The sequence below is a fragment of the Macrosteles quadrilineatus genome, unplaced genomic scaffold (assembly GCF_028750875.1).
Source record: "Macrosteles quadrilineatus isolate MER2022 unplaced genomic scaffold, UCM_ALF_1.0 Scaffold_7__1_contigs__length_78375512, whole genome shotgun sequence".
Classification (NCBI taxonomy): Eukaryota; Metazoa; Arthropoda; class Insecta; order Hemiptera; family Cicadellidae; genus Macrosteles; species Macrosteles quadrilineatus.
The window spans coordinates 40,176,527-40,198,553 of NW_026542600.1; the positions used below are offsets into that span (position 1 = coordinate 40,176,527).

Sequence of the window (22,027 nt, forward strand, 5' to 3'; positions counted from 1 at the left end):
AATAATAAAAACATAAATATTACTGCCCCCAAGACAAATTGGAATGTATAAAGGATAACGTCTTCAGACATTTAATTATTCAGTGGATTACTAGTTTGGGGTTGAATGATCCAGTGTCAAATTCTACATCAAATTGAAGATAGTTTCATCTTACTTGTATCATAATATTCCTAACTTCCAGCAAACTCAAACAGAGACATCTTACCATCCTGAGCTATAATTATTGCAAAAGGCAAGTGATAAAAAAATTCAAGGCGATTTGAAAATACTAGGGCTCGGCGAAAAGTGGATCTTTCAGTCATGGATAATTTTCATGGAAAAGGAACGAAAGACAAGATAAAAATAATGGTAATATACAGTTGGAACATACAGGTGGTGGAAAGTACACTTACGGAGGCCAAAGCTTTCCCCAGTGTGTCACCGGGTGTTTGTACGACAGGACTGTGCGAGGGGTTGTAGAGGATGCCAGCCGGCGACTGACCTCCACTAGGCCCACGGAAGCTGGACATGGGTGGAAGTGAGTGGGGCCCGGAGGTAAGTGGAGGGCCCCCGAGCCCCAGGGAGGTGACGGGGTCGGCACTTGGTGCCGCAGGGACTGAGGGAGCTGAACCACCGGCACCGTTGGGTGACATGGCTCCGTAGCCCTGCAACAATCATTAAGACAGTTACAAACAAGTACAGAAGTAGGCCTAGCTATTATCAAGTTCAGGACAACTTTTTATGGTTTATGCTCTAAACATCAAAAACCTAATCTTTTGCATTGTTTAAAAAAAATAATTTTTTACAAATTCTCCAATGTTTTAGATGGTTTGAAAAGGACTATACAACATTTAATTGATACCAATGTTTTTAACAGTAATTGTAATGGATATGACAAACAAAGGTACAAAGAGAATTATAAAATATAAAATAGCTACTACCCTATTAGGAAATTTAATAATTTATTACAGAAACTTTTTGTTTTATTTTGACTTTTTAGTATATTATTGATGTAAAAATTGAAATACTGTACATTGTTTGGTGCAGAAATCACACAACTGCGAAAACAAGTTGGTTATGTTATGGGTTTTCTCCAATAAACGATCCAATTTAAAACACATGTAAATAGCCAACAATTAAACATTTTGATGCAGGTTTACAATCTCTTATTCCTAATTAAATCACTAACTTAATGGTCGATATGCATACAGCATGCGATCGAGCACAGCATGCTCGATGTGCTGTGTGCTCGATAACTTGTATAGAAAGCTGCAGAATTAAAAACAAATATCTAACTACATACACAGCTTTACATTGTTTATAAATGTTGTGAGCGAGGGCAGATCAATCGTTACTAGATTGTTAAATAAATTGTAGTGGAATAAATTGTTGTACTTAGAGTATGCTATTTACATAAACAAAAATAATAAATAAACAGAAAAGTTGTCTAAACTAACTATATACTGATTCATTCATTAATGTAACGTACAATCAATACCAATTGCATAAGGTATGACTTAATTTACAGATAGGGTTAATTTTCACAACAATATCTGTTGGACCATTATGATGATTAAGCAAGACCATTACTCTAGCAATGCTGACCTATTGATTCACAACACAATTTAACGGTTTATTAACTAATTGTTACACAGAATTCACCGTTACACAATAATTTCAAACATCACAACAAAAATAAATCTACACTAACAACAAATTTCACAATTGAGATTCGTCACTAGACATTGCTTAGCACAAGATCAAACTCACAATGTGAATCTTGCCTCCACGGACAAAGACACAATAAGAATCTGCTAAGAGTTGATGTAACTAAAGGTATCTAGAGCGGCAACGGCAGATGAACAGAATGTAAAGGTACCAAACACATGACAACTCATTTGTCTCAAGTTCCACCTGAGTACACAAAGACGTAGAAACACAAAGAGCAACACCTCCCACTTTACACTGGACTCTCACGAGAAACAAACTAACTACGGTTTAATTTTGATCTGATCTTATCGGGCTTAATCTGCAAACTCCTAGAGTTGGGTGTTAATAAACAATCTAGGATAGATAATATTACTGAAGTGACACCTATTACCCTGTTAATAAATGACCAAGAATACCCCATTATTTTAGTAACGTCATATGAACTGTTTAAACAAATGAATGAAATAACTATCGCTGATCGCGTTTTCCTATTAACAGTGCGCATCACGAAATATTATAGTACCTTGATAATACGATTATCTTTTTAACATCGTCTGGACTGTTACAACGAGCGAGTGAAATAGCCTGATCCTGTCTTTCTACTAACAGCGCCTGGCTGGAACAACCATGAGGAAGAAGTGATAGGTGACAAATATTAGTACTATTTAATCTATTACCAAAACGCTAAGGAACTTTCCTGACTATTATTGCAAAGTAGCAGTATTTCCCATCTTTACTAAACTCCTGTACCAATTTGAACCTATACCACCCTTATGGGTTAGAAAACTCCTGTACCTATTAAAACCCATACAATGTTTACTACCCTTCACCCTGCGCAAAATTGGGGACACATCTGACTTTCTAATGGAAGACATGCAGAAAGAATGTATAATTCTCAGAAGCTATAACCAACCCCTAAAGAACCTTCAAGCCAGGGTACGTATAATTAGACTGGGATGGTAGCGTCGTCCTGTAATCCAGCTACTAGGAGGTCACCGGATATTATTGTGGACTACGATTATCCGCAGTAATATCCTGATAATTAGACCAATTCGTTAATTACAAGGCAAAAATGTGGTTTGGATTCCCCTATGAACTGCAGGTCTCTTAGTTGCCATTGGCTGTAACCTATGGGATTTTAATTAACAGCTGTGTCCAAGGAATATGTCGGCCTTAGTCATTAACAAGACTACAAGATCGCGCCACTCATCCTACGCTCATCTCCATTCATACTTGGCTTAAATACCTACATTCACATGGCATGATCACCATTTCAAAGTAAAGTATTAAAGTAAATGAACTCTTTCAATGATAGAGTAAATTACAACAATGTGAAATTGAGTAATGAAGAAAATTCTTCGATGTTTTGGGTAATTGTCTCTACCACAATATTGCTACCGTGACTTAATATTTTAGCTCAAGTTTGTTAATGGTATTTGATCAAACAAGCCTAATAGCAGTCTGTAACAAAGCAATAAGGCTAACAATATAGTATCCTTTTAAGTAAAATTGTCTAATAATCAAGACTGTAGACAGATAAATATCACCAAACATGTGTTGTATTTGCATTGAAAGCAAGAAAACTTTTATGAGCTCACGTAAGCTTTAAGGAATTGAATATAAGTCCTTTTAAGACTCAGGCGGTCCGGATAATCAAAACTACCCCTAACTCCAAGGCACACTAGGCTGGCTAGCAAGGTGGATGTACTCACCATGTTGTCATGAGGCAGATGAATGTTGTTAGATGCGTATGCGGCCTGCGCAGTAGGTGGCGGGGCCGTGTAACCCCCGGGATAAGGGCCTCCGCCAGCACCACCTCCACCCGTCCACGGGTCTCCGGGGCCTGCCCCTCCATCTGTAAACATCAGTAGATACATTGAATACAAATTTATAAAAAACAGCTTGTTATTTTAACCTACATATTTGTCCTAAAGTAATCTTCAGTTAATTTGTAGATTCAGACTTTCAACGTACAGCATAACAATGTTGCTAATTTAGAGTGGTTTTCAAAGTTGAGAAAAATATTGACAGTATACAATAAACAAAAATATTGCAGGCAGAAATTGCAACATACTATTGATACAGGAAAATATGAAACTGCACGTTTTTTTAGCGAATTTCCCTATAGGGAAGTAGCTATTACCGTAGGTGGCACGGTAAAACCTAGACCCGGGACCGATTTACTTTTTCATTTTGATGTCCCCAGAGGCCAAAAACACTATTCGTTCAAATTTTTATATATGTATATATATATATATATATAGACTTATATATATATATATATATATATATATATATATACGTCCGTGAACGCGATAACTTGAGTAATTTTTGTCCGATTTTGATGAAATTTGGTTTAAAGGTGTAAAGTGGGATAAACTTGAATGAGTTCGCGAACCAGCACGATCGGACCATGGGAACGGGGCTTTACGGGGGGTTTTATGGGGTAAAAATTGGGTTTTCTCACTTTTGACCCTCAAAACACAAAATTTCCCAATTTCTCTTTAGACCTTTTTAAAGAGCTTAAAAAAACAAATAATTTAGTATATAAAAGTATTTTTGTTCGATTATTAGTAACGGAGAAAATTAAAAAAATTGTAAATTTAAAATTCCCATGTTATTCTTATGGAGAATATTGTCAAATGTTGTAGTTTGCTTGTTTATGAATATATTTTGATCAAACTTGGCAAATTTATTTATTTTGTACTAAGCTATCAATATTTTACTCAAAAACACACTTTATTAGTTTCCTTGTAGCAGCAAACCTAGGTACTCGTTAAACCTTATGTTATTAAAATATATTTAACTGAAAATCAATTCAGACAAATGGAAATTCGCTTAGTCGGCAGGTTTTGCTGCGGCGGGGGTATTTAAATACAACAATTATATGTTACTGTTAAAATCGTGAAATATTCCTTTTGTTTAAAAAACCTTTTGTCCAAGCCAACCTTAATGTAAAGTAAAAGGACAATAAGGTTTAAATACCAAGCTTTTATTTACTTAAATTGACAGTTGGCTATCAACATAAAATTGTAAAGCTGTCTCTTGGAAGGCTGAAGATGCAAGAATTTAGTGAATACTTTTGGGATTAGGTTTAGAATTTAAGGTAATTTTTCTGAATCCTACAAGATTTGTGCTACTAATTGTGCCAAATTTCACTTACAGTACCCAAATCAGTGTAAAAAATAAAGAATATTTTTATGTAGAAGCATGTCTTTTTCTAGCCAGGGAATGGTCAAAATCCTGGTCTTATTACTATAATGTTGACCTTTTGTAGGAATGCATATGTAAAAGCTCGACTACCTATTCAGTGAGGTACTCACCTAGGTAATAAGGATCCGAGGTATATAGACCAGCAGATGCCTTGGGTGAGGTGTAACGTGGTGAAGCCTCTCCAAACTCGTCTGACCCATACTGTAAAAAAAACAAACCGTTATAAACAAATACAAAACTTTGTCAAAAGTTACAAACACTTCTGAATCTGCCTACTACACATCAGCTGTCCATCAAAGGAGTTTCCTTTAAACGTAGCCTCGGGCGATGACAAACCCTCATTACAGCCTCATAATCACAAAAAACTGCAGTAGCAAACGTAATTTGGATCCAATAATTAATGATACCAAATCTTAAATTAAGAGCTTTCAAAATTTACAAATACTAGAATGATAGCTACCAAGCTTTATGTAGATGTTGTCGAGACCCAACTTCTTAACTGAAGAGCAAAACTGGTAGTTTGTAGTTTACCAGGAAAGGTCATTGCTCTATCATTGTCTATACCCAGTAGGTAGTATTATAGTTCAGAATCAGAATAAGAATCTCATAATTGTCCTTTGTCAACATGACATTGCTAGAGAATGTCAAAAAGCACAAGAAAATCATTATTTAGAAAGGATTTTTAATTTAACAGTTTGAGATCCATCAACCTACTTCTTTTTTATGAACAGAAATAATTGTTTGTTAACTCTTTTTACTGTTGTACAGTACTGCTTCTAAAAATGGTTTAGTTTTTAATTACTTTATCCAAGGAAGGTACAGGTACATTAAAACACAACACAAAATTAAAAACACTAATTTTATGGCAAATATTACAGATCATATTAACATATAGAAAGATAATTTTAATATAATTTTTAAATTTAATATGTAAACCTAGATGACATTCCAAATTACCTATTATAACCTACTAAGAAAAACATTGGAAACCCTCGGGCGCCTTCAAACAACACAACGCATCCCTCACTGCAGCGGGCTGCGTGACCAGACATCTTCACATCAAACGAGGTCGTATTCAAAACAATAATGAAAAACGGGTTTAAATTTTAACATTATATTTTTATATGAAGTTAACAGTTCGTAAAATTTTATTGAGCAGGCATACTACGACATATAACTCTTCCCCAAATCAGAATGTACTCGAAAGTACAAAAATTAAAGGCTAACTATTCGTAAACTTTCTCCATTTTCGTGTATTTTCTATTAAAGTAGTATAAACACTTTAATCCAGAGCAGTTTGGTAGTGAGCATTAGATGTTTAACTAAACCTATCCCATGACACAACAGTAATTTCAAACGATTTCACTAATCATACAAAATTATAGGAATAATTGAGCAGAAATTAGTCAGGTTTCCACGAAGAGGCAAACATTATGTAGCTATGCAACTTTATAAGCTTACCCTAAGATGTTTATAAGGTCATAGAAAAAAACTTTTGCAATGAGTATTACCGTACGTGCAAATGGTTTCAAGGTTATTTAGAGAAGGGACAATTCGTATTAATGAATTCTTGGAACGTGGAAACTTTAAAATTAAACTCTAAAGCATAATAATTTTAAAATTAATTGTAACCAGTAAACAGCATATATTAAAAATTGTGTTTCAGTTATAAATGCTAGTGATAAGCCTAAGAGGACATTATTCTCCTACTAAAAGGAAAGAGAGGACAGTAAGTAGCGTTTAAACATGGAGGGGGGGGGGAAGAGAATTTTGCAAAAAGCTAATACATCAACAGTAATGAGAGGGGCCGGTTGTAGCAAGGGTGTTACCAGCTGCAACAAAACAGTACCTGATACGGTTTATGAGTGAAAGATATTACCAACCCAACGACAACCGAATGATGAAAGAAAGAAATGTGGATAAATGGTCTCATCACACCAACCACTACACAGCAGTACCTTTGAGCGAAATAAATCGAAGTCAAATCAGAACGTGACACCGTCACTGAATTTACAGCGGAGGAAAAAAAACATCTTGACTAATAGCAACATAATAAACTATTAGGCTGAGTGGAATAAGTTACCTATAAGACTCCTAAAGATACCTATTGGTATGTCATAACACATACAAACTGGAATAAAACCTTATTCCCGTCGTAAATTCTTCTTCTTCTTCTCGTAAATTGGCCGATTAAAATTTAGCAAAACGTGATTATCAAAGTTATCTGGTGGGAGAGAGGGGGTGAATAGAGGATAAGGGGGAGGGTGGCAAATCCAAAGTACAGGTAAATAGGCACGACCGTGACATCCTCGACATCAGTAGAAACTAGAGGTCGTTCACATGAGCACAGACTACGGCAGTGCCTCTGTTGCTGCCACTACAGTCAGTGTAATGTTTAGTTGGTTTGGTGTACCCTAGGGGTAGGTAGGCACGGCCGTGACAAAAGTATAAACTAGAGGTCGTTCACATGAGCACAGACTACGACAGTGCCTCTGATACTGCCACTACAGTCAGTGTAATGTTTAGTTGGTTTGGTGTACACTAGGGGTAGGTAGGCACGACCGTGACATCAGTAGAAACTAGAGGTCGTTCACATGAGCACAGACTACGACAGTGCCTCTGTTGCTGCCACTACAGTCAGTGTAATGTTTAGTTGGTTTGGTTTGGTGTACCCAAGTGTAGGTAGGCACGGCCGTGACATAAGTATAAACTAGAAGTCGTTCACATGAGCACAGACTACGACAGTGCCTCTGATGCTGCCACTACAGTCACTGTAATGTTTAGTTGGTTTGGTTTGGTGTACCCTAGGGGTAGGTAGGCACGGCCGTGGCATAAGTATAGACTATAGAGGTCGTTCACATGAGCACAGACTACGACAGTGCCTCTGATGCTGCCACTACAGTCACTGTAATGTTTAGTTGGTTTGGTTTGGTGTACCCTAGGGGTAGGTAGGCACGGCCGTGACATAAGTATAAACTAGAGGTCGTTCACATGAGCACAGACTATTTATTATTATTATTATTATTATTTGTTGTCATGAGAGCCGAAGCCCCCTGACTGCTTACCCGGTACCTATCCTTCAGGACATACCCGGGCCCCATGATGTAGGCCGAAGCTTACGCATCAACCTTTAGCACATCATGGGCGGATGACTTAAGGTCATCAGGCTCGCCGGCTGCCGAAGCAGACCCTTCGGAAAGAGGGTTGCCCCTCAATCCTAACCAGGGATTCCGGCTGCTTGTTTAAGCGTCACTCCACCTGGGTTCCACTAGGTCGGAACCTAGAGGTCCATAGTAGAGCGCCCCGACGCATTTAGTGCAAGCAACACTCGGGACCTATCTCATCCCTGACAGGCAGAACCCGCCATCAATAGCCAGGAGGAAGGGGACCATCAGCACGCTGACGGGGGGAACCCCAACCTCCCATTTACACCGCTGCCCGATCGAGGCCTTACCCATTGCTGGGAAACCAGAGATAACCAGAGCGATAGATCCCCAGATACCCCTGGCGGGCTCGGACCCAGCACCCGATCTACTTCGTTTGCCCGTCAGACCCAACATCACTGCCAGGCCATCAGGGTTTCCCAAAAGGAGGCAGGTATAGAAGTGGGACCCACCCTGATGAACCTATCCACCAGAGGTGGCGACACCCTTGACTCAATTGAGGTTCCGGGAAGAACCCCCCACACTCAAGATAACCATACCGTCCGTGCTCAGAGACAGGGATAGGTTTGCATAAGTACCTACAAACCGTTGCCCTCACACTGCGGAAAGTTACGTTGCCCTTGAGTGTCCCCGTGAGCTGCGGGTACTTGCCCGTTTTCACCTCCAGGAAAGGTTACTTCCAAAGTCGAGGATTTGCCCACTGAATGCTGGTCGCACACAACAGTGCAGTGGACTACGACAGTGCCTCTGATGCTGCCACTACAGTCACTGTAATGTTTAGTTGGTTTGGTTTGGTGTACCCTAGGGGTTGGTAGGCACGGCCGTGACATAAGTATAAACTAGAGGTCGTTCACATGAGCACAGACTACGACAGTGCCTCTGATGCTGCCACTACAGTCACTGTAATGTTTAGTTGGTTTGGTTTGGTGTACCCTAGGGGTTGGTAGGCACGGCCGTGGCATAAGTAGAAACTAGAGGTCGTTCACATGAGCAAAGACTACGACAGTGCCTCTGTTGCTGCCACTACAGTCAGTGTAATGTTTAGTTGGTTTGGTGTACCCTAGGGGTTGGTAGGCACGGCCGTGACATAAGTATAAACTAGAGGTCGTTCACATGAGCACAGACTACGACAGTGCCTCTGTTGCTGCCACTACAGTCAGTGTAATGTTTAGTTGTCGTGGTGCACCCCAGTTTTTGGGGTAGGTGCGGCAAATATTTTAGACCCTATAAAATTATTACTTTCAAGTAAAATATAAGTTATCGAAAACAGAAAATATATTTGTTATCTATTAAAAAACATGTTTTTCACGAAACACAAACAACATGCCAACTATGACAACTGGCTGAGAAAAGACCTAAACAAGAATTTGCAGTTTCAAAACAAACTAGTGAAATGCAACAAACGTAGAGTGAACAAAGTGATTAAAGAGAAACAAAGTTGGACCAGGTTCAAAGAGAGGCCTCTTTGTCTGGCGTCCAGCGGGAGATATTTTGGTACCCACAGTACGAGTACGTACCCCGTGAACGTGAATACAACATACCGTGCCTCCCACCTCGGGGTCATATCAAGGTTTTTTAGTTCTGTCGAAAAATAAAATAAAAAATACGCTTTTACTCAACAATCTCAAGTCTTCAATCTTCAAGTTCTCAGCATCTTTCAAAATGAAGTAACAACGAGATTACTTCAAAAGCCTCGGAAAATTATCAATTATCTTTAATAGCGAACGAATTAACAGAGCGCAGCACATTTTTTATCATACTGTTAGAATGCACAATAGACTTCGGTTGACATGCCAGTACCCTGAGTCCGCCCATCTCATACAATACATTACCAACTTAAAAATATTTTAAACATGAAGCTATGTTTGGATTGTAACGGAATACCTTGTTAAATCACGAGGATTTACTATGAATCAGACGACGCTAACATTCTAGATTTTCTTTTTCCTTATTGCGGAAGGTTTTAACATACTAGATTTACCAAACCAAGCAGGACCATTTTTGATACTAAATAGGTATCTGAAACAGTAAGAAGTTTCTCCACACGTTCAAGAAAAAATGTTACGAATATTGTATACAGCAAAATAGATAACTAATTATGTTCTAAGGTGGCAAAGCATTATTCAGGAACAAATTAAAATACCAAGAACAAATAGCTTAGATGAGAATAAGACATAGTAGGTACACTAATCGTTAGCAACAGACATCGCTCCACTAAACGGTTACGATCGCAAGCCTCCATAAGGACTTGGTTTACGCAGTGAATATTCCCAACATAACATTACTTGTAGATAAAGCAATAAACATCATCAGGCAAGTTAATGATTTCAATACCATCTGGGAGAATTATGGTAAAACAATTTTACACTACAGTTTATTTATAGTAAAACATATGTAGAGGCTGATATATGAGTTTGACTGTACATAGCTTATGTACCGGAGTTTAAGACAGTCGAATGTAATAAAGCGACCATAAATTTCTATTGGAGATCAAACGAGCTTCGAGATTTTATGTAGCGCTAGAATGTTGTTAGCACAGGCTAATGATTTTATGGTAAAACATATGTAAAGGATGATATATGAGTTTGGCTGTACATAGCTTATGTACCGGAGTTTAAGACAGTCGAATGTAATAAAGCGATCATAAATTTCTATTGGAGATCAAACGAGCTTCGAGATTTTATGTAGCGCTAGAATGTTGTTAGCACAGGCTAATGATTTTTCACATAGGGAATCCCAACAACGATCAATCCTAATAAAATATTTACACGACACAAATACAAATACCCCCTCAATACTCTTATTTACTAAAACCCGATGCATTATTGATGTTGTAAATATAATACATCACATGAAGCTAAGGTCATCTGGGCTTTGAAGCGGTAGATTAAAAGCTTCTAAAGATTTTAAAAGTCACAGAAAATAGTGCAAGCACCACAGTTTACCTCTAAATATTAACAAATACATTACAAATGTCACTGGATACATTACTAAGTACATTACCAACCTATATTGATATAAAAGTATTGAATTTTATGAAGTCTACAAGTTGTAGGCGAAACAATACAAGAGCCGCACGCACTCTCGGTTCTCTTCTCAGTTGATCTTATCGGATTGATAGTTGTTTTCGGTTAGCCCAACTCGCCGCCGCCGCACTTAACGCCAAATAGACCAATTGATCCCCAATATAAACAAACGCTCTATTTCTAGAATATTTAATCATTTTTATGGGTCAATTGGGCCTTGAACTCGTTCCAAACCTGTAGTACAGATCTTCTCAATTGTAACCCTACAGTCGTGTTTGTCTTCCTTGGTGGTTGGATGTTGCAATAGTGGTATCAGCCGTCGCGACGTGAAGTCAGTATGTAGTAATCACAAACCACGTGTGGTTTTAGATTACGTACAGTACTGTGTTTGATATGCACTGAATACAGCACATAACAATTTATCGGATTTATATTTTTTTCTGTATATTACTCTAGACGTACTATATAATATGTATCACCTTAAAATTTAGTAGTAAATGTTATCAAGCGATTAACGGTTCGAGAATTAAATAAACGGAAAGGAATGAAAACAACAACAACACTTTATGGCACGCTTCAACATCTTCTGATATTTTATGCTCATTATTATCACATGAATCGATCACATGGACCTTTATATATGTGTTTGTCAGCACGATAACTGGATTTTAAAAAATCCGGTTTTGATCAAATTTGGTACAAACGTGTAAACCTACGTTTATTTGAACGAGTTCACGAGCCAGCTTGGTCGTACTATGGGAGAGGGGTTTTATGAGGGTAAAAATTGGGATTTTCCCATTTTTAACTCTAAAAACATAACGTGTTGCAATTTCTTTACAATCAATTTTGTAGATCTAAAAAAACAAATAATTAAGTACATTGAAGCGTTTCTATGGTTACGGAGGAATAAAAAAAGTTTAATTTAAAATTCCCGTGATATTCTTACGAAAAAATAAACTGTCGTAGTTTGATTGTTTTTGGATATATTGTAATAAAATTTGGCAAAAATTTTTATTTCATACTATAAGCTATGCATGTTTTTATAAAAAAAAACATGCGTATTACCTTCCCTCTTGCAGCAACCTAAGCATGTCACACATGCCATTTAAATAGGGAATAAATCTAATAATTTTAAGGAAACATTTTAGAGACAATTCTACCAGGTAAATAGAAATTCGCTTAGTCTGCAGGATTTCTGCAGCGGGGGTATTTTTTAAACCTTATAGTAGACTCATAATCACCCGACTCACGCTATTTTCACATAGCTGAAAGCAGTTTTTGACTGGAAGGATTTGAACCAAAGAATAAGAGGGAAATGGATAATTGAATAACAGCCTATCAACCATATCTACGAACGTGTGAAACTGCAAGCGAAAAATAAAATGACCATAAAGCATAACTACTGTCTGGAGTCGTAATACCTAACAGGATCATTATCCAGTTAACGCATTGTTTAGTTCTGTACTTGCTCCTGTGGTCTTATCATCTACTTATCACGTCTGCAGTCTTATCAGTGTTGCTGGTCGCGGGTGGTCCGATTACCACACGTACACAACGACTATAAAGTGGCAAAGCTTCTGTGGTGATAAGTATAAGTAACATAAACTGATATGACAGATTGGTAAAGAGCTAGACCTCAGAGCTGACAAGAACTCCTGGAACGTTAGCACTTGTACAATAGGTCCAATAATAACAAAACCCTCGATAAAATGTGACAATTGATAACTCTATTCAATATTCTGTCTAGTGAAGCAATCAAAATGTACATGTGATTCAAGAATACCGACATTTAAAACTGCTGTGTTTAATATAGTCCTTCTCCTGAACCGAGCGATATCAACCCGAGGTCGTGCATTAATTGCACCAAAGATGTCCCTAATTGCGCCAAGCCCTCAAAGGGTCCCAAAAAGTATTCCTTAGTTGCGCAAAGTCCAAGCCAGGTAGGGGTGAGTTGCCGACAGAAGGCCTTGTCTACATGTCATCCTAACCTATCCTACTCAATTTTACAGTCGAAGAGGGCCGCCACTTGGTGAATGAACGTATCGGGTGGCTCCCTGGAGTAGTAGGCGCAATTCAGCAACTCGATACTCAACTCAGTCCACAGTTTCAGAGAAAAATACAAACGGTTTATTTGTGATTCGCGATGAAACAATTTTAATACTTACAGGAAACTCCTTTGTCATAATGTGCGTAGTATATGGGGTTCTGAGAATCCGCGGGAAAACTAAGCATACATGGGTTTTAACATAAGATGAAGTCTTTATGTGCCATTTTAGCCGATAATTAATTGATACTTTTATTTCGAAGGCTATTCTATCCTTCTGTTAACATTTGGAAAGTTGTTTTAGGATGAATGCTATTTAAAAATCTCTTTATAATCGTTTAATGTTCTATTACGTTTCTTTAGTTAAATATTGCTTTTTGACATTGTGGTACTGTTTAATCACTCTGTACTATAGAAGTGCTATAGTATCATAAGAGAATTATGAGGACCCGTGAATATCATGTGTTAGTATCGTATATAATCAACTTCTTATCAACATCAAATGCATTTAACTAGATGTACGGAACCACAGGAACGGTCCAATGCCGGCTGGAGAGTGAACACTGTACAGACCCGACAATAATAATAACCGTGAGCTATTCTATACCCCGTGACAAGTTATTGTTCCTTTTCAGCTTATTCGCGCCGCTCCAGCGACGCCACTTCTGGGAAATGGTGTGAAATCGTACTTGGCGTAGAAACGGTTTCTTTTAACACTTAGCTGAAGTGATAAAATGCGACTGAAGACTATCGGTCGGTTGCGAAGTAAAATATAAATATAGATGTGAACCTTCGGGAACTGAAATCTTGCATGTGTTTGAATTGCAACTGGCAGTGGAAATCTTAAATTAACTAACATTTGACAAATAACTGTATAGGAGAAACTGAAATACGTATGATATGTATATATTCATAATACCCCCGCCACAGCAAACCTGCAGACTATGTGAATTTCCACTTGTCTGATTACAATTTTACTAAAATATTTCCATAAATAAGACATATTTATTCCCAATTTAAATAGCATTAGATTTAACGAGTGCTTAGGTTTGTTGCTACGGGGAAGGTAAAAGGGGGTTTTTGACCAAACGTCAATAGTATAGTATGAAATAAATAAATTTGCCAAATTTTATCAACATAAATCCATTAACAAGTAAGCTACAACAGTTTTCATTTTTCCCATAAGAACCATGGGAATTTTAAATGACACTTTTTTATTTTCTCCACAACCGTTATGCATTCAACAATGCTTCAATATAGCCTACTAAATTATTTGTTGTTTGAGCTCTACAAAATGGTTTGGAAAGAAATTGCGAAATTTTATGTTTTCAGGGTAAAAAAAAAACATTTTTACCCAATAAAACCCCTGTTCCAATAGTCCGATCGTGCTGGTTCACGAACTCGTTCGAATGTGTAGGTTTACACGTTTATATCAAATTTAATCAAAATCGGATAGTTGCTCGAGTTATCGTGCTAACGGACATATATACAAATATATATGAATTTGAACGGATGGTGTTTTTAGCATCTAGGGACCTCACAACGAAAAAGAAAATCGGTCCCGGGTCTAGGTCTTACCATGAGACCTACGGTAATAGCTTATTCCCTATATAGGAAATTCGTTAAACAATCATTCTAACCTAAGAAAGTAGCTGAAAATAAAATGCAGTAGTAAGCTTGAGAAATTTAAAAAGTAAGAATTATTAATCAAAGAACCTTTTGATGAAATGGATATTTTTAAAATCCTTTCGTCAGTAGTTAACTGATAATTCCTTGAGTGTTCCTAGTTGGTGTGGGCATATATATATATAGTGAAAACTGATTAACATTTTTCGATTTCTGCATACAAATAAATATAAGATTACATGTTCAAATTGCTTTCATGTGATTTAAAGAAATTTTACAAAAACAGACAAAAATGTAGTTAAACTCGTTAACTTACAACATCTGGTACATTTATTTTTTATAAGTTCAAGCCTCTTACAAAGTTAGAGTAAGTGGTTAAACACTGTTTGAGCAATGGTCGTGCGGCGTGCGGCGATCGACGACAACTACATGACATCATAGAAACTAACCATATACTCTCGCTGTCGCTGCCTTCTATTTGACCTCAATTAGCCTTCGCGACTACCAACAATGAGTACCCATCGCCAGAATCTGGTTACATCAGCTACAACCTGGTTATCCAAGGCGGAGAGGGTTTGTACACATGGTTACGTCCATATCTCAAATGATGATTTGATGACAATACATCTACCACCCCGATAACATAGTGTGGGTGACGACGCCGGTGGTTCGGAACCCACATTAAAATCTGAAGGCTCGCTTAGCTAAAAACAAAAATACGTTTTTGTCTGTAGTGGGGAACGTCTAGTAATATCTATTACTCATATCTATTTAATCTATAGTAAATATAAAAGGTTCTGTATTTACAGATTTACGTTTCAGTTTAATGCTTGTATTTTCAAGTTAAATTTGTATAACACTTTTGCATTACAAGTTTCCAAAATTACTAGTTTCAGATATTAATAATCGAAGGCTAAATATTTTTGGTTCCTACAAGTTTTTTAACTCTTTACTCCTTTGAGGGCTTATTTCAACGATGGTCTATAAACATTTACAAATCATCAACAAACTTTTATGAAAAAATATTATATTTTGTACTCTAATAAAAATAGTAAACATTACGATGAAATAATATAATTATAATTGTACAGAAATACGTTGGACTAATAAATATTTTTTGTCACTGCATCAAAAACAGCCGTTTTTGCATGCGTTGCGGGTCTAAAGTAGCATTTTTACTCTCTAGGGAGCAAAAATCATTTTTAGTGTCTAGGGAGTAAAAATCAGCTGTTGTAAATAGTTGTAAAATTCGATTGAGGCAATCGTATCGATCGAAATTATTTATCGATTGATTTATTAGGTAAGGTTTTAGCCTATTGTCGATCGTTTGACATATCGATGGTATAATGTACTGTATGTAACACAATCGTAATACACGAAACGATTGAATCATTTACTAAACAGCTGCTTGTTTCTATTACCAAATCAAATTGAAAACAAGTTAGAAGTAGTTATAAGAGGTTACTCTAAGTTTTGTAACATAGTTTGATCAAATAATAGTGCAATATGACGGAAAATATAGTTCACCACACGGGCAAGAAGTGACTTTTTAACCCTCGCTCATTTTCCGACCTCGGGTCAAAAAGAGTCACTTTAGGCCATAGTGATGAAATATACTATTAAGGCTTTAACACGAAGGAATGACCCGGTAGACAGTTTTCTTGACAGATAAGTATTTATATATTTATTAGGAGGCAAATTAACAATGATTTAGAACCACCAGACTCTGGCATTTACACATAATACGCCATCCATGTGATTTGTTGTTTGTAGACATTTTGTACTCATAATTCTGTAGGAGGTTATATGCAAACAATTATCTGCAATCGCATTATAAATAAATTATTATGTGTTGATAACCGTCGGGAAAAGTACTGTATGATTCAAGAGTAATTTGTTCTCTAAAAACAAGAGTACAAAAATGTTAAAGCAAATGTCAACGCGTTGGACGATTAAATATAACAGGGGGTCTTCAAAAACGTTTCAGGACTTTGGGAAATGAATCCTCGTACTAAAAGGAAGAAAAAAAGATCATGTGAAGGTATGTCCGAAAATGCATATTTATCCAGATGTCCACCATTTTTTTATACAAATATAGTTTTACCTGTTAAGTTTTTCAACCGATGATTATGAAACTTGGTAAGCATGTTAACGTACACAAGGCCGATTATGGAAAAAATAATAAAGTTGGTCCGATTAGCAATTTCAAAATGGCGGCCGTTTTAATTTGTATTACCTAAATAACTCAAACAATGGACAAATAACTGAAATATAATTTTTTTTAGCTGTACGATCAGGCAAAATGAAGTGCATCCCCACTAACTTTGCCTTATTCTTACACAAAAACGTTATATTGCAGTTATTTCTCGTCCGATCTTTATGCTCTTGGTATCGTTGGATAGAAAATTTAAAATGCTAAAAAAATTGTACTCGACATTCCTTTATAAAATTGTCCATTTTTTAGTTATTTAAGTAATAAAAATTAAAACGCCGCCATTATGAAAAGTCTGATCGGACCAACTTTATAATTTTTCCCATAATAGGTCTTGTGTACGTTAACTTGTCAAAAAACTTTAAAGATAGAAATATTTTTTTATAAAAAACAAAATGTTGGATATCTGGGTAAATATGCATTTTCGGACATACCTTCACATGCATGACCTTGGTTCTTTCTTTTAGCATGAGGATTGATATCCCAAAGTCCTAAAACGGTTCTAATGGACACCCTGTATAATAGCTTAATTATGAAGAAATTATTCCCTAGATAGATTTTATCGACGGAGAAATATTTTCGATTTCCCAGAATACAGACAAATGAACGATAGTTTAGAACCACAATTTGCATGACATTTACACATAGTCATAGTGATTAGTGAGTATCAAAATTTGAACATATTATTGCTTCATTTCCCAAATGTAAAGCTTATGCGTCCCGGATCATTATTTACTTCATTACTAGCATTTTATACATTTTTCAGTAATGGTACATCAAAGATTTGTGTTCATTAAACGTCCTCGCTTGAGAGAAGTCAAGGAACACTGCAACCCGTGTAGGTCCTTGCCCTGATCGTAAATTCTTCAGCATACACAATGTGAGCGGTCGACGCTGCCATTGCCCAGTCCAGATCTGTTTATATAAAGGTTACGAGCTGGGACGCAAACAATGGCACGATATACGGACTGGGCAGTAAAACCACGGCATTACATGGAAGGATTATGACGTCAGTCAGGCGTTCTATGCAGAAGACGGGGTGAGTAACCTATAGCAAGTAACGGTCTTGTCAACTCTTCTAATCGCAATCTAGTTATATTGTTAGCATTGTGGTAGAGGCAGTTCTTCAATTGGTATCCGATTATCATCCAAGTGATGTATTTTTCCTTGCAAGCCGGCCACAACAACTGGTAGCAGTGTCGATATGTAACCTAGTAGCCGACCAAAGCCTAGATCTTATAGCTAGAATATTCCAATAGCTAGAATTTATAGAATAAATACTGTAAGAAGAAAAGGGAGGGAAACATATCTATTTAAGTAATTAATAGGTCAAGTTTTGTCAAATTTGCCGATTTTTACAACAGCTGATAGTATAACGAACCCCACAATTTTATAGTGTGTCCCGAGAATAATTGTGACAAGGGCCTAAATGATGAGTTCTTAAAAGTTGCTGAACGGTTTAGAACACGTTGAACTTAATTAACCATCTTTCAGTATTAATGCCTATCGGTTGATTTAAAACATGAGTTATTTTTCTCTCTTCTACCTAAAACAGTCCTTTAAAATGATATAAATGATGTTAATTTTTTAACGGAACACACAATCAAGAAAACAATTTTAGCAGCATAACATCCTTAGAAAAATTAAACTCAAGTTCAGAGACAGCAGTTGTAATAAATAATAAAACAGGAAATTCCCTGTGGGAAAACACTTACCCCGCTATCCATCCCCCAGTGGGAGACTGCTCTCTGTACATTGGTGTCATAAGGTCTCCCAATGTAGTCTTTAGAATTCATCGGGTTTGATTCATTCATGGTTGTCGCCTCGTATCGAAACAGTTTATATAACTAAACAGTCGTGAAACCAAACACCGGCATATAAAGATTAAATTAATACAAATTAATCAAAAACCACCGAGTAATGTTTTAACACTGTGTACAAACAAATGATCACGAATTTAAACTGCGCACGATAACACGAAAATATTCGAAAAGGGGTTCAACGCAGAAACAAAGACCGAGACCGAGAGTGACCAACTGACCATAGGCACTGGCAGTAGGCACCAAGCAGTCTGCGGCGACGACGACCCACTGTTGCCAACTGTATACTGGCGACACTAACAATGGCCACTACCACACGCTGCCTTCTCCCTACCAACCCATACACTCATGGCAAACAGTTCAAAAATATATACAACTAAGACAAATCCCTACAATAATCTTAGGTGTATACCGACGATAAATTGTAATACTGTAGGTACTGCTATTAGCGAGTTCACCAATTGAACTGATATTAATAAAAACACTGACGTCTGTAATTTTGTTATACATTAAATTTTGAATAAGAATAATATAAAATGACAGAGGATCAATTGTAAAAACTCCATTGTAAATAGATTCAAAGATAAAAATTAAGATGTATGAAACAAATTTAAAAGTCATTGTTCTATTGTATTTGTTCACACCCTGTATACAAGAAAGTGTCCGAATATGTTAAAAACTGCGTCATTTTATAAGCTTTCCAACCATATGCTATACTATTGAGGTTTAGATATTCTGTTGTTTGTTTTAGTGGTTTGAATACCAGAAAACAGGGAACTTTTTTACTGTTTTTACTGTTAAAGCTGAAACAAAAATACAACTTTTGCTTAATACATACCGGCTTTCTATGTTTTAAATGTTAAAGACACCCTGTTTTCTGGTATTCAACCCACTAAAACAAACAACAGAATATCTAAACCTCAATAGTGTAGCATATGGTTGGAAAGCTTATAAAATGGCGCAGTTTTTAACATATTCGGACACTTTCTTGTATACAGGGTGTGAACAAATACAATAGACCAATGTTTTTTAAATTTTTTTCAAACATCTTAATTTTTATCTTCGAATCTATTTACAATAGAGTTTTTACAACTGATACTCCGTCATTTTATATTATTCTTATTCAAAATTTAATGTAGAACACGAAAATGACATTGTCTACTCAAATCCATTTACAGGTAATTGAGAAATAGCTGTATTAAGTTTGAAAACATAGTTATTTTTGTAAAACATAAAATAATTCTTTGGGAAGCTAATTTTCGGACTTGGAACCTTTTATATGCATCATTACACTGCATTTACTTTGTACTTACGCCAACAAAATTTTGTGACACTGATGACCAGCCACCCTGTATATTGATACTGACATTATCACCGCTCCGGACCTCCAGACTAGGAATTTCCGATTATCTGCTTACTTTTTAATAAAATATTAATTAAATACGTTAGATGTAATCAGTTTTTAAATAACGTTAGGTTTAACGAGTACTTAAATACGTTAGCTACATATAGGGGCAATGGAATAGCTTAGTATGAAATATAAAAAAATTGCAAAATTTTATCCGTATCCAAGCAAACTGTAACAATTAATTTATCCTTCATATAGATACCATTGGATACAATCTACTGTATTCAACATTTCGCTATATCATTGACTAATACTGTATTGTTGAACAATAATACAATATACTATATAGTTTTTTTCTGCTCTACATAATGACTGTAATGACAATTGAATATTTCAATGTTTTAAGGATTCAACTTAAACGTAAAAAAAATAATCCAAACAAATTAAAATCCTCGTTCGCAAAACCTGGTCCTACTGGATCGCAAACACAATAACCAGCATATGCCCTACACGTTCAAGCCAATTTAATATAGATACACATTTGGACGAATACGGTTTTGTCAAATGAAGCCATAAAACGATAAGGTAAATCAATCCCGGGGTAAATCTTTTTTCCTTAATGGAAGAAATTCGACCAAGGACTCAAACGATAACAAAATACCCCCGCCGCAGCAAACCTGCCGACTAAGCGAATTTCCATTTGTCTTAATTGATTTTCAATTAAATATATTTTCATAACATTAAGTTTAACGAGTACCTAGGTTTGCTGCTACAAGGAAACTAATAAAGTGTGTTTTTTTGTAAAATATTGATAGCTTAGTACAAAATAAATAAATTTGATCAAAATACAAAATAAAAAAGCAAACTACAATATTTTACAATATTCTCCATAAGAATAACATGGGAATTTTAAATTTACAATTTTTTAAATTTTCTCCGTTACTATTAACCGAACAAAAATACTTTTATATACTAAATTAATTGTTTTTTTAAGCTCTTTAAAAAGGTCTAAAGAGAAATTGGGAAATTTTGTGTTTTGAGGGTCAAAAGTGAGAAAAACCAATTTTTACCCCATAAAACCCCCCGTAAAGCCCCGTTCCCATGGTCCGATCATGCTGGTTCGCGAACTGATTCAAGTTTATAACGCTTTACACTTTTAAACCAAATTTCATCAAAATCGGACAAAAATTACTCAAGTTATCGCGTTCACGGACGTATATATATATATATATATATATATATATATATATAAGTCTATATATATATACATATATAAAAATTTGAACGAATGGTGTTTTTGGCCTCTGGGGACATCAAAATGAAAAAGTAAATCGGTCCCGGGTCTAGGTCTTACCGTGCCACCTACGGTAATAGCTACTTCCCTATAGGGAAATTCGCTAAAAGTCAGCGATATAAGTAATACGTACTTACAACAATATACATGATCGTGGCATTACGCACGTACTTACATGCGTAGACATTAAACATTTAATTATCAGCTGCGTTTTCCCGGCCAGGAAAAACAATTAAACACTATAACGTATACTGGTTAAAATACACGTTACAATACTACAATAATTGACTTATCAATCTGGAATTTATTTATACACATACAGGGTGTTCAAAAAGTCGGGGACATAATTTACGTAGTGATCCTTGGATCAAAATAAAAAGATGATAAGAATAACAGTTTTTTTCCAAAATCGCTTCGTTAACTAGATATCCGTCATTTTATATTTTTAATAAACATTTTTATCTTTGAATTTATTCAACCAATCCTATAAAATATTATTATAGATTATATAAAATCAGCCGTTTTTTAGTAATTCAAGTTAAAAAATTAGAATGGCCGCAATTTAGAATTTCAAGTTGAATCAAGATGATT

General features: G+C 36.1%; 1 protein-coding gene across 8 annotated transcripts in view; it reads right to left on the reverse strand.

Annotated features, from left to right (window-relative positions):
• Positions 1-22,027, reverse strand: part of LOC128997897 (protein daughterless) — a 101,535-nt gene that overhangs the window by 21,988 nt on the left and 57,520 nt on the right. For 7 of the 8 annotated variants that reach the window (XR_008491165.1, XM_054423694.1, XM_054423690.1 and 4 more), the window contains 3 exons: positions 5,013-5,103; positions 3,402-3,544; positions 393-644 (listed from right to left, as the gene is read on the reverse strand). Coding sequence is in view for 7 of the 8 variants with exons in the window: in XM_054423694.1 (XP_054279669.1) it covers positions 393-644; positions 3,402-3,544; positions 5,013-5,103 (486 nt within the window). In the remaining variant the exon portion in view is untranslated. Of the gene's footprint in view, positions 1-392; positions 645-3,401; positions 3,545-5,012; positions 5,104-18,689; positions 19,003-22,027 lie in introns of those variants that run through there. The other variant, XM_054423693.1, reaches the window with a different exon arrangement.